The sequence below is a fragment of the Choristoneura fumiferana genome, chromosome Z (genome assembly GCF_025370935.1).
Source record: "Choristoneura fumiferana chromosome Z, NRCan_CFum_1, whole genome shotgun sequence".
Taxonomy (NCBI): domain Eukaryota; kingdom Metazoa; phylum Arthropoda; class Insecta; order Lepidoptera; family Tortricidae; genus Choristoneura; species Choristoneura fumiferana.
In genome coordinates, this window is record NC_133472.1 from 7,484,128 (window position 1) to 7,497,397 (window position 13,270).

The window sequence follows — 13,270 nt, forward strand, 5'->3', positions numbered from 1 at the left end:
CTGCTAACATCCCCTCGCAGGTAAAGTTTTCAAATGAAGACATTTTTCATTAACTTTTTTTTTGTTATTCATTATCATCGATCATCATCACCACAATCACCATCATCATCACCAATCATCATAATCAGCACCACTATCATCACCATCACCATCCCACAGCCTCCACTCCGCTCAGCAGCGTCCGCTTCGCTCCGCTCCACTGCCTCCGCTCCGCTCCACTGCCTCCGCTCCGCTGCCTCCTCTCCACAGCCTCCGCTCCGCCAGACTCCACTCCACCAGCCTCCGCTCCGTCAGCCTCCGCTCCGCCAGCCTCCACTCCGCCAGCCTCCGCTCCGCCATCCTCCGCTCCGATAGCCTCCGCTCCGCTCAGCAGCGTCAGCTCCGCTTCGCTGCCTCCGCTCTACTTGACTGCCTCCGCTGCAGCCTAGATTGTCTCCACTCTATCCGTTGCCTCCGCTCCACTCTGTTGCCTCCCTGCCTCCGCTCCGATGCCTCCGCTCCACTGTCTCCGCTCCGCTCCACTGCCTCCGCTCTGCTCCGCCAGCCTCCGCTCCGCCAGCCTCCGCTCCGCTCAGCAGCGTCAGCTCCACTCCGCTGCCTCCGCTCTACTTCACTGCCTCCGCTGTAGCCTGCATTGTCTCCGCTCCATCCGTTGCCTCCACTCCACTCCGTTGCCTCCCTGCCTCCGCCCCGATCCGATCCGAACAAATATCTATGTATCTCTTATCACGTGCCCAAATGCCAAGTTTCATAAAGAACCATCGATTTATCTTCGACAATGACGATCTTCCATATAAACTTTCATCCCTTATTTCACCCCCTCATAGGAAGAATTTTGAAAAACGCGCGAACAAATATCTATGTATCCCTTATCGTGATAAGGGTCACGTGTGCCCAAATGCCAAGTTTCATAAAGAACCATCGATTTATCTTCGACAATGATGATCTTCCATATAAACTTTCATCCCCTATTTCACCCCCTCACAGGATGAATTTTAAAAAACGCGCGAACAAATATCTATTTATCTCTTATCACGTGCCGAAATGGCAAGTTTAATAAAGATTCATCGATTTATCTTCGATAATGACGACCTTCCATATACAATTTCATCCCTCACATGTCGAGTTTTCATAAAAGCTCAACCAAATATCGATTTATTTCTTATTAAGTGCCTAAATTCCAAGTTTCATGGTTTTATCATCAACAGCGACGAACTTCCACCATATAAACTTTCATCCCCTATTTCAACCCCTTAAAGCCTCTTTTTCGCGGTAAAAAATAGCCTATTATGTTCTTTCCCAAGGTCTATTCTATCTCTGTACCAAATTTCATCAAAATCCGTTCAGCGGTTTAGGCGTGAAAGCGTAACAGACAGACAGACAGACAGACAGAGTTACTTTCGCATTTATAATATTAGTATGGATAACCGACGATTTAGCTATTGAAGTGAATCATCAATAATTTCAATAATTTTGATACTTACTGTGGTAATGCGTTACACAAACCTCCATAACACGACATAAAAACAAAACATACAAAATAATTCAGTTTGAATCTTCGGCATTATGTGCAATGCTTTTACTGAGTATGTGCTCCATACAGGCTGCGTAATAACTTTACCATAAAGTTATAGGGTTAAATCTAGGCCAAAAAAGTTTATTTTATGGGGGAAATAGTCAGATTCTTTCTTCTTTTCGAACCTAATCAGTCGTACTAATAATTAATTAAGCTTAGATTATTGCTCAAAGTTTGGTCGAGTCGATACGTTACATAAGGCTCTAGTGGTAGCCAGAGAGCAGCTAGGCTTTGGTACGCTCAGTCCATCCCAGCCTCTCTGAGCGAGCGACCGCGCGCAACGCTGCTTAAACGGCTCCCGTAAAACGTCACATAAAAAAAAACAAAAGCAAATACGAGCTTTGAATTAAGAACACAAGACTGTTTTTTCTTCAGATTGTATCAAGGTTTTGAGAAGTTTACGTACAGCCAGTTGCTGTTAGCGTTATATGGTATTGTTTGATAAGTTTGCATAATTTTGCGCGTTTTTTTCATATTGTGCAAGTTGCACGGTTCTATTTGGTTTCATTATAATGTATGTTTTATCCGCTAATTTCGTTCCAAAGATTTTTATTCTATAGGTAATTCACGATCTTATAATTCAGATGCAACAGTTAGAAGTAAAATATGTAAATAAAGAATCGTAGAGCTACAAAGCTACGTTCGTAGCTATCTGCTACGAGTTCCTGCGTAGCATTCACCGCTACGCGTTTTGTGACGAATAAATATTGGGTTCAGTTATTATTATGGTCGTAATTCTCGCCTTTATGTGTCTTTCCACTTACGAGGACAATAAATATTTTGTACTGGAATGTTTCGGATTCGATCACTGTTATTAGTATTTTATAACAGCTGTTGACGTTGACGCAATGTCACTTTCGTAATGTACTACCAACATTTTTATTCTACTGGAACTAAGAATATGGTTATGTGCGAATGTACATCTATATAATATTCTTCTAATATTATAAAGAGGAAAGATTTGGATTTTTGGATGTATGTTACGAACTAAACTAACCCAAAAACTACTAGACCGATTTTAAAAAATCTTTCACTATTAGAATGCAAAATCATTCCAAAGTGACATGCTATATTTATTACCAGAAAAAAATAGGGTTCCGTACTAAAACTTCAATAATGTAACTCAAAGTGTAAAAAAAGTTGCCATGAAACATTTTTCATCGCATGCGCTGTGGAAACTATTGATGATATAACAAAAAATATTGTACGATATAAAAGAATTAATATATTAATATCTACAAAAAACTTCACGATGATGTCCTCCTCGACGTATCCGTCGACGGCGAACCCTTCCATGAATTAAATCGGTTTGCTCCGTTCATGCGACCGAATGTGACTCGCGAACCCGAACTTTGTGCTAAAAGTGCGGTCACAAGGCGCACAGAACAGCTGTCCCGAAGAGTTATAAGTGTACTAAAAACTTCACGATACCCATATGTCCAACTATTGTAGTTTATGTCACTATAACTACTTTTTACATTTTAAAAGTTGTCAGAAATGCCGACTAAAATCAGACCGTGTTATCCATAGCTTAGTATTAATCCTTATCCAAATAAATAATTTTATATTCAAGACGGTTTCACTACCTGCAGATTACTTTTTAAATTATACAAATTGGACCAAAAAATGCATAAACTCTACGTTCACGCGCCCCGGCTTCGCGCGGTTCGGGTTCCGGTGTAGTTTTTGGGAAATGGAGCTGAAAAATGTGTGTGAAGTGCCCTCGATTTGAGACATTTTTAGAGTTCAGTGCCCAAAGGGTGATAAAAACGGAACCCTATTACTAAGACTCCACTGTCCGTCTGTGTGTCTGTCAATAGGTTGTATCTCATGAACCGTGATAGTTAGACAGTTGAAGTTTTCACAGAAGATGTATTTCTGCTGCCGCTATAACAACAGAAAACTAAAACAGAATAAAATATATATTTAAAGGGGGCTCCCACACAAAAAAATGTTTTTTTTTTTGCCGTTTTTGCTCGATATTAATAGCGGCAACAGGTAGCTTGAACATAATATTTTATTTTCATATTCATTCACTTTAAAAATAAATAATTAAATTAAAATAAAATAAATATTTAAGGAGCTCCCATACAGCAAACGTGTTTTTTGCCATTTTTTGCTAATGTCTAATGTTGTATAAGTGTGGAACCTTTCGTGCGGGAGTCCGACTAGCACTTGGGCTTTTTTCTTGCCCGTGCGAAGTCAGGGCGGGTCGCTAGTAATTTAGTATAATTGTTTATTTTTGACAAATATTATAACGTCGTTTTTTTAATCTATCCAACCCCTTTTGTATTGATATTTTACTATAAGCTGTCGCCCGCGAGTCTGTCTGCGAAGAATGCGTTTATTGCTATCCCGCGAAAACTACACAATTTTCGGAGATAAAAACTATCCTATGTCCTTCCCAGGGCTACAAAACTTTTTTATATTAAGTTTTGTGCAAATATGTTCAGCGGTTAAGGCGTAAATAGATAACACACTGACGGACGGAGTTACTTTTGTATCATTGTCATTTAGTATCATATTATAAATGTTAGTGAGTTTGTTCCGCTTTCACGCCCAGCTAGTGAACCGGTTGCCATGAAATTTTGCATACATACGTTATATTAGAAGACCAGATAAAGTAATGGGATACATTTAATCCCGAAACATTACTTGCTACTCGGGCGCGCGAAAAATGAAATCTTCGCAGACAAAGTCGCTTAAGGAAGGTTGGTAATATAAATAAGGTATTTCCGTGTAATTATTTCGATGCAATATAATCTAAACTTTAGATTCTAAAGCATTAGTATATCATCAATATTTAATAGTTGCGCTGTTGGCGCTGGTGTAAATGCCACATCTGTCATTCAACCGTCAGCGTTTGAGATTTGTTTAATTTGATTTAAATAAGTTGATCTTTTTTCTTTGTCTCTTCTACTTTCACTTTTTCAGAGCTTTTTCAGCTCTAAAATATATTTAAAAAAATACGGTAGGTCTACTGAATGTCCTATCATGTTTCCTCTTATTATTTATATTCTCTTACTTTATGCCATGGTCATACGTCTTACATAATCCCACTTCTGAATTAAAAGAAATTATTTAAATAATAGGTCCAACTAACACTGTTAAAAAATAAACTGCCTTTAATAGTTTTAAAACACTGTATTTACTTTGGTTTTCACTTTATATCAACAAGATAAAAATGTCCGCGTTACCTAACTGTTTTTTATTTGCTATTTTATATTATATGGTATGTTTGGGTTGCTCAGGCGAGATTTTTGTATACACAAAAAAATCCTAATTTATGGCCAGTCCACAATAAGTCCTTTTTCTCTACTGCATTTCGTCTTATATATTTTGTATACGCAGCTGCCGCAAAGATACTGCCGTCTCACTTCAACGCTAAGGTTGGAGAGAGATGGTTGACTTTGACATTGACTGCGTACTGAAACCAGCCAATTTGTAGTTGCAACAACTTGTACAGAATCTACTCGAGCAAATCTTAATATTTGGGCCACGCCAATAAATGCTGAGCAAAATTTCACATTTTCAATACTTCACGATTTCAGTAAATGGCTGAGTTATTTTGCCTGAATAGCTTTAAAAATGTGTTTCAGATTTTTTAAATTCTAGTTACCATTTATACGAGACGAAATACTTTGATCAAAATTTAAAGTGGGCGTCAAGGGCTGGCTAATTTTTGAATCAAAAATATTATTTCCATCGGTATTTTTGATTTCATGACCTTAACAGGGGTGTTTATTCTTAGGTACTGACCGAACCATCAGCGCCTTAAATTTCATGATCAATTTTAAATAACTTGAATATGTATGTAAATCTTAGGGTCAAGCGTAATTTTTAAGTTGGTTGTCGCTTACACTCGGTCGAGTTATTTCTGCTGCATTCGGTTTTATACAAAGGTACAATTTGTGCCACACGGCGACTCAAAATGAATTGAACCTACTCAAATAAGTAGGACTTTTGTATGAAACCGAAATTACGCGACATAATACGGATATGCGTCAGTGTCAGTACACTGAGCTGTTAGTCCATTTTTTCATTGCATAGTCTTGGTAATACGAGTAGGTAGCTAAATTTTATACGTTTGTTGTGTTCTTAAACTTAAGGCAGCGTAGGTTTTGCTTTTAAAAGCTGACTGTACAGTAGGTCATTATTAAACCGTCGTGAATTATACATCAGTGCCAGTGACTGCCCATCGAGTGATGTAGACAGTCAGTGAGATGGAGAGACGAGGCGACGAGCGAACCAGACTACCGTCAACTCAGGAACAAGGTAGATGCTTAATTATTAATTAATTATATGTATTTTATAAAAACACAATTATATCACGTCATTTAAAATAACATTTCGACTAGTAAAGTGTATGTTGCATATTTTATTATTATTGCAAGGAATTCACTCAGAACCTTACAAACGGGGTGAGAAGGGATTGCGGGGGAGTAGGGATAGGGGACTAATATTTTGTGCTTTCACTTGCTACTTAAAATTTCTGGCTTAGATGCTCTAAAAGTAGTTAAGTTATATTTGTAGACTATATCTCCTTATATTAGATTTATATCTCCTTTTTTTGGTTATTTGCTATCGTAATTTTTTTATTTGTCCCTATCTTTTGATCCCACTACGGGGTGAGCTGGAATTTGCCTATATTTTAGTGTTTATTGACTATGAAACAAAACGACAGATAATCATTATTAAACTAAAATTCATGCCACCGGAACATTTTTTATGTATAAAAATCAACTTGCCACGTATGAAAATACTTTTTTTCGAGGTTTGAACTTCATTTTTTTCCCTATCCCTACTTACCCCGTTTTACGGTACCTTTTTATCTTTTTATAGACAAACCGTAGCTTCTCATTATTTACGCAGTTACGAGTATGTATTCGTTTCTTGGGAATCTGTAGCGTTTAAATAATTTATATTAATGCACAATATCTTTCTTCATACCAAATATTAACGTGTTTTATCTGAGCTAGGTACAGTCGAGTTCATAACCACACCACTTTATAATTGTTAAAGGCGCCGGCGTAGAAGAAGCATGTTCATCTATTTTTGATCAAATTTTTGCTCACAAGTTTATGAACTCGACTGTACTTACCACATGATATTTAATTTTACACCGGATAGAAAAGTTTATCTTTATACACTATCCTGAGTCATCACGTCGAGTATAGATTTTCAAAATGTCTATTTGGTTGCATATGAAAGGTACTTAATGCTTATTTCTTATCTATGACCTACTACAGCACTTCACTATACACGATGGAATATTTTAAAAATAATAAACAGCTATATAAGCTTATCAGCATAATAGAAAGTTTCCACGAAACAACCGTATGGCTCGAGAGTCAATGTCAACGACGCGGTGGAACCATTTTTAGGGTTCCGGAACCAAAATGGCAAAAACGGAACCCTTATAGTTTCGTCAAGTCCGTCATTCTCGCATACCGTCCGCATTTTACTCGAAAACTACAAGATATATCAATGAAATTTGGAGTACAGATGTCTTGTCAAAGCCGCTATTTAGTTTTGTAGTTAAATTACAATAATAATAGTAGATTATTGTCGTGGCCTGGAAGTAGGTAATTGCTGGCTGAGTATGAGTATTAAATAATACGAATTTTAACTAATACGAAGCCAGCAATTGCTATTCCAGCCGAGACTAATTATAAAGATTTTCTCAAAAATGGTGAATAATTCTGAAATAGAATAAACTTTTTCTCAAAATATATTATAAAATTTAATTTTATTCCAATATTTTTCTTATGCTTTCCCGCCTTTTTTCATTAAAAATAAACTGCAGGTGTATTTTTCCACCGAAAACACCACAAGCTATTTCAGACCCAATAGAAAAAGTCCGGAGTTCCAACAAAATATCTGATACCGGCCATTAGACTTGGCTGTATACGACTAGTGCCAACATTTCCATGGCCTTTTTAACTTAAAAAAAAAATGTGACTGATTGCAGGCGCGCTAATTCATTTTTGTCGAGCTAGCGCGCCTGCAATCTTTTAAAAATTTTAATTTTTCGCTGACCATAAACTATGCACTTCACCTTCTGATATGTAAAGAATAATGTCAACTTTTACGGACATTTTTGAGAAAATATTTATAGGGGGGGGGCACTCTCCATACACGTAACAGAAATTGAAAAAACATTTTTTGAACTCGCATCAACGCGTGGCACATAGTTCGACAGCTGTTTTGAATGGATAGTAAGATTTCTCAAAAAAAAATCTGATTTAGTGAAGATTTCCGGAAATAATCGCTCCCAAAGTAGCAAAAAATGTAGCCCCCCCCCTCTATATTGTAAACCGTTTGTCAAAAAAATATGGAAAGGTAACGCTTAATAACTACTTTCAACGAAAATTGGTTTCAACATGATCGGATATACCGTTTTTGAGTTATTGCCGAGAAACTGCGCTTCTCAACAAAATAAAAAAAAAAGGACGTAAGACGGACTTTTTTTAGTAATAGATTTTAAGACTGTAGTAAGTGTTTTAATTGTGTTATAACGCACATATTATTACTCGATTTTTTTCGTAATGGCTACGTAACCTTGTCTCAAAAATCAAAAATCTTGGGCGTGTCCGACACGCTCTTGCCCGGTTTTTCGGTTTAGTTACGTTTCTAGAGAATCATTATTCGCCCAATTAAAGCTCCGTCCAAAGGGTTTAGGCTGAACGTCGACGAGTCTACTAGTAAGTACTGTTCTTTTATAACAGACTTCAAAAAAGGAGGAGGTTATCAATATTTTTTATTATGTTTTTTTTTTCCTCGGAACTCCGTCATTTATGAACCGATTTGAATTATTTTTTTGCGTTTGTCTAGGAATGTTTTCAATTAGGTCCCATAAGCACCAAATCAGGATCTGATGAAATCGAGGGAACTCGTCAAATGTTGTAGGGACACCTATAGTAAATTGGATATATTTAGTAGTAACTCGTGCATTTGCTCTTGAAAATCATCATTTGATGTAGTGGAACTGATGATGAAAACTACAGTTGACCATCGGAGTTACTACTCAATAACAACTATTTCACGGGTTAAATTTTAATTACTTTGACACAGTTGCTAAGCAATTTATGCTCCTCGTAATGCATATGGTTAAACGGGTGGTGAAGCACCAGGACTCCTCAATAATGAACGTCTCTGCATCGGAAAAAGCAATCTTTCGTAAAAGGTGACGAGCAGTTGATATTAAATTATTGTATCTTTAGGTTATTTACACTAAAAAGGTTAAACAAAAAAAAAATATAACAAAAAATTGAACCGAATACAAAAACCATGAAAATAATTTTCGACCAGTCTGAAGTCAGTCGTTTCCTCAGCACGAGCCAGCAGGAGTGATTGAAGCCCAATATAAAGTGCGCAGGTGAGGTAGAATGACTATAGGTCCACTCCTGCTGGCTCGTGCTGAGGCACCGACCGACTAGTAGTCGGTTCAATATTTTGTTATGTTTTTTTTTTATTAAGATTAAATCAATGTTTTGCAAAAAGATTTACCTGTTGTACGCCTCGTCTATACTTATCTTTAAAGTAGGTACGAGTATCAGTAACTTGGACCACATCAATTCTTCCGACCTCCTTAAACTTTCACGACATCTTTCCCTCAGCCGCTCCATTTATGTTACAGTATTATATCAACAGCCAATCGGTGTCTTTTATCGGAGACGAAGTTGGAGTCCCTTCGAGTTACCGGCTGCTAAACAAGTGAACGCTTTTATCGCAACTTAAGCCCATTTGGCTACTTAAAAGAATGATAGCGGGAGGTGGCAGGTCTTGAAAGTTGAGAAACGTTGAGAAATATCCCCTGGAGTGGAGGCTAGAAGGAGCTTTGCCACCTTCAGTGTTTTTAAAGTAGGTAAATACATTACCAGAACATTAGAACACACACGCAATTAATTCTAATGACTCTTCCAAAAACTATCTCATATGCGTAAATAAATATAAAACGCTAGTTTGAAACCGCCCTTAGACAATTTTGATGTGTATGAATGTAGAATTGTAGAGTATTTAATATTATCGCTTTAGTCATTTTGATACTACACAATTGGCATATGTGTCGCTTTAGTGTAGGTATACCATAATATTAAACCTTGTATGAAATAGCTTCGGCACGAAATTTGGTGGCCTCAATAAACTTAGAGCTTTTTAGTAAGTAATCGGCTGCCGATACAATAGAACTCAGCACGTCTCAAGACAAGTATCCTCAAGGGTCGGCACGGTTTGTTCCAACAATAATACTTATAGTTCGAGCCGGAATTAGTTCAGGGGGCCTATTACGAAATTACAAAATCGTGCTGTCCCTCTCACTCTCGTATTAAATAATAAGCGTCAGCGGGACGGCAAGATGCGAACTTCGAATTTTGCACTTAGTACTCGTATAGGGCTAGGTCTTATTTAAGCCGGGCTCCTATTCAGTAGCTATAGATTGCGGGGCTGTTGGACTAGTTACGATATGCTGAGGGGCTACTCTACGAAACTCGAAGATCGAAGTACGTACCGCATCGCATCGTCCCTTTCGCTCGCGTATTAAATAATATATTTAAGCGTCAGCGGGACGGCAACATACGAAGTTCGAGTTTTGCACTTCGTACATAGTATAGGGCCTGTATTATTCACGGTCAGCGATGATTTGCTATTCGATGGTTTTACTCATAACTTTAAAATCGGGTAGGTAGGTGGGTACCAACTGCTATTTCGCAACTTTTCATTTCGCAAACTCTAAAACTGTGAATATTTCAGGATACATTTCAGAGCAATCGTGTAGAACCCTTTAGGTTAGGTTAGTTTTATAAAATTCCTGAAATATTTTCAGTTTCAAAAATATTAAGCAGTTGGGAAATTAAAAGTTACGAAATGAAACAGTTTGCCAAACATTTTTAGCCGAAACATTAGTAAACCCTTTAAAACCTTGAGGTCTTCTTCTAATCTAAGTGGCTACACTCTTAACAGAATGGTCATGGTCGTCATATGAGGATCAGGATCGTATCGCACCGTCCCTTCCACTCGCATATTAACTGACATAATACTGGCCTGGCTACTACGAAACTCGAAACTCGAAGTTCGTATCATACCGTCCCTCTCTCTCTCTCGAGTATAAGTGTCAGAGGGACCGCACGACACGAACTTCGAGTTTCGAGTTTCGTAGTAGCCCTGCTGTGGTTAACTTTGATGACGAATGTCTTGGGGAAATAGTGTGGTGGTTTTCCTTTGCCTTCTACACCGCAGACCTGATGTAGAGTTCGTAAACTCGAGTCCAGCAGGGCTACTACGAAACTCGAAACTCGAAGTTCGTGTCGTGCGGTCCCTCTGACACTTATACTATTTAATACGAGAGCGAGAGGGGCCGCACGACACGAACTTCGAGTTTCGTAGTAGCCATGCAGTGGAGAATTAGGCGAACCAACTTGACAGTTCATTACACACAAATGTTGCCACAGTTACCACTGCTGTAATATCGATATTAAAAAGAAACTTAATACCAATGATAAAAAAAAACTCAATACGAAGTAATAATAAAAGAACTCTTTTATTTGAAAGATTTTAAAAAAAATGTTGAACATCTGGAAGGACGCCATCCGCCATTTCGTTTTATTGACATTTGATATATGTATGTCATTCAACTTAACTGCCATCGGCCTTCTTGGAACTATTTCCGTTATTGTGAAATTTTCGTTACGTTACTATTTGTTGTTATCCTTGTTGTCGTTTTCACGCCTAAAGCTACACTAGCTATATTTTCATTCCGCGTCTACACAACGTTATATCGCCAATTTTGTATCGACATAATCCTATGCCTATTTTATTTGCTATGTATGGTAACATTTTCAGTTGTTCGCAGTTGTCAATCTAGTTCGCCTAATTTTGGACTTGAGTATAGGTATAGTTGGCGATAGAGAATGCTACTGCCCACTCACATATGTATTAGGTCCTTTAGGCGCCGTTTACGACACCCACGGGAAGAAATGAGCCCGATCTTTTCCAAAACGGGACATGGCACGGACTGCTTGGTATAATAGGTGAGTATCCTACTATGAGATGCAAAAGTTTGTAAGTCTGTGTGTGTGCGTGTGTGTGTGTGTGTGTGTGTGTGTGTGTGTGTGTGTGTGTGTGTGTGTGTGTGTGTGTGTGTGTGTAAGGCGGCTTGTGCAGCAATGGAACGTATGACAGAATTTCGAAGAGAATTAACAAAAATAAATTGGGAAATACGGAATACAAGCAAGCAGATTAGTAGCAATTACCGTGAATTTGATTTCGGAAAGATTCCACCTATCAGTTTTCTTGGGAATAATATAATGGGGAAAGTGCATAATTCTAAAATTAATAGGAGGTACCTACTTATCTAATTAGGAGCTTACTTTTGTATTTGAGATTGGTATGATACTTTGATGTTCTAATTTTAAACTAAATACAATTTTCCACAAATAAACAAAAAAAAGGATATAAACTAAAAGGGCGGCGTTAGTTGGGTAAACATAAAAAGCAATTTAAACGTGACGCTAATTATCTATTTAGTGGGTACGTACGTCTCCCGGGGCATTGGTATGGAAATAATTATTATTGACGCAGTAAATAAGACAGAATGTATTATTAATGAGTGGACGAGTTCCCTTTAAAAAACCGACCAAGAGGGTGTCAGACACGCGTAAGATAGCGTTCCGTAGGTAGCCGTTACGAAAAAATCAAGTACCTACCTAATATTTTTCTAAGGATTTCGTATTTTGTTAACCCCCGATGCAAAAAGAGGGGTGTTATTTTATAAGGTTGACCGCTATGTGTGTCTGTGTATCTGTCTGTCGGTCTGTGGCACCGTGTAGCTCTTAAACGGATCGACCGAGTTGAATGCGGTTTTTTTTATTTTCAATCAGGTTTTCTAGCGATGGTTCTTAGACATGTTTCATTAGAATCAGTTCAGCCGTTTCTGAGATATTGATCTTTGAAGTGACAACTTTTTGTTGGTTAGGTTAAATACGGAATCTTCCTTATATATACCTTAGGCTGCTATAAATTTACTCTTGAACCACTTATAACAATAAAAAGCTAGTTTTGCCAGTCAATTTGAAGTTAAAATAGTTTTTAATAAGGTAAACATTCGAGTGCTTGACACCCTAATGCCCAATAGACGACACCCTGCTGTCATCTCTATTGCTATGCTAATGACATAAGATTAAAGATGCCAACTACTGCGACAGCGACACGAGCACTCGTACGTTTACCTTACTATAAATAATAGTAGCATACATCTTTCCTGATCAACGAAAGTTACGTTAGCGTATTCGATTTGAGTAGACTTTTAATTGCTTTGTGGCTCAACTCCATAATTTCTAGCTAATCTGCGTCGGAGTAATGGGGACGCAAGAGACCCGTATAATGGACGCAAGTTTCCATGATTTCAAATAAGAGTAAAACCACAGTAAAACCCTCTACGAAGTACCCGGAAACGCGTGCTTTATGGAGGGTCTGCAACGCTGACTAATAAACCGTGGGCTGGGTGCCAGCGAACAGCGGAGCGACGAGCGAGTTGCGTACCTAAACGGGAGGAGGGCAGCTGCCCCTCCTAGAAATTGTATGCTTTACAATGTGTACGAGTATTATGCGTTCAATTTTGAGCACACCTCGCAAGCAGTAACCGTGTTTGACAATGCAAGAGCGGCGGGGATCCGACCTAAAAATGTGACTGCCCTC

At 38.1% G+C, this 13,270-nt stretch overlaps 1 protein-coding gene across 6 annotated transcripts in view; it reads left to right on the forward strand.

The window, feature by feature from the left end:
- The first annotated feature begins 1,796 nt into the window (after window positions 1–1,796).
- The window catches only part of LOC141445385 (GTPase-activating Rap/Ran-GAP domain-like protein 3), a 324,516-nt gene continuing 313,042 nt past the window's right edge, over window positions 1,797–13,270 (forward strand). For 4 of the 6 annotated variants that reach the window (XR_012453318.1, XM_074111230.1, XM_074111249.1 and 1 more), the window contains exons 1-2: window positions 1,797–2,007; window positions 5,686–5,851. Coding sequence is in view for 5 of the 6 variants with exons in the window: in XM_074111230.1 (XP_073967331.1) it covers window positions 5,800–5,851 (52 nt within the window). In the remaining variant the exon portion in view is untranslated. The remainder of the gene's footprint in view (window positions 2,008–5,685; window positions 5,852–13,270) is intronic. The other 2 variants (XM_074111235.1, XM_074111241.1) reach the window with 2 other exon arrangements.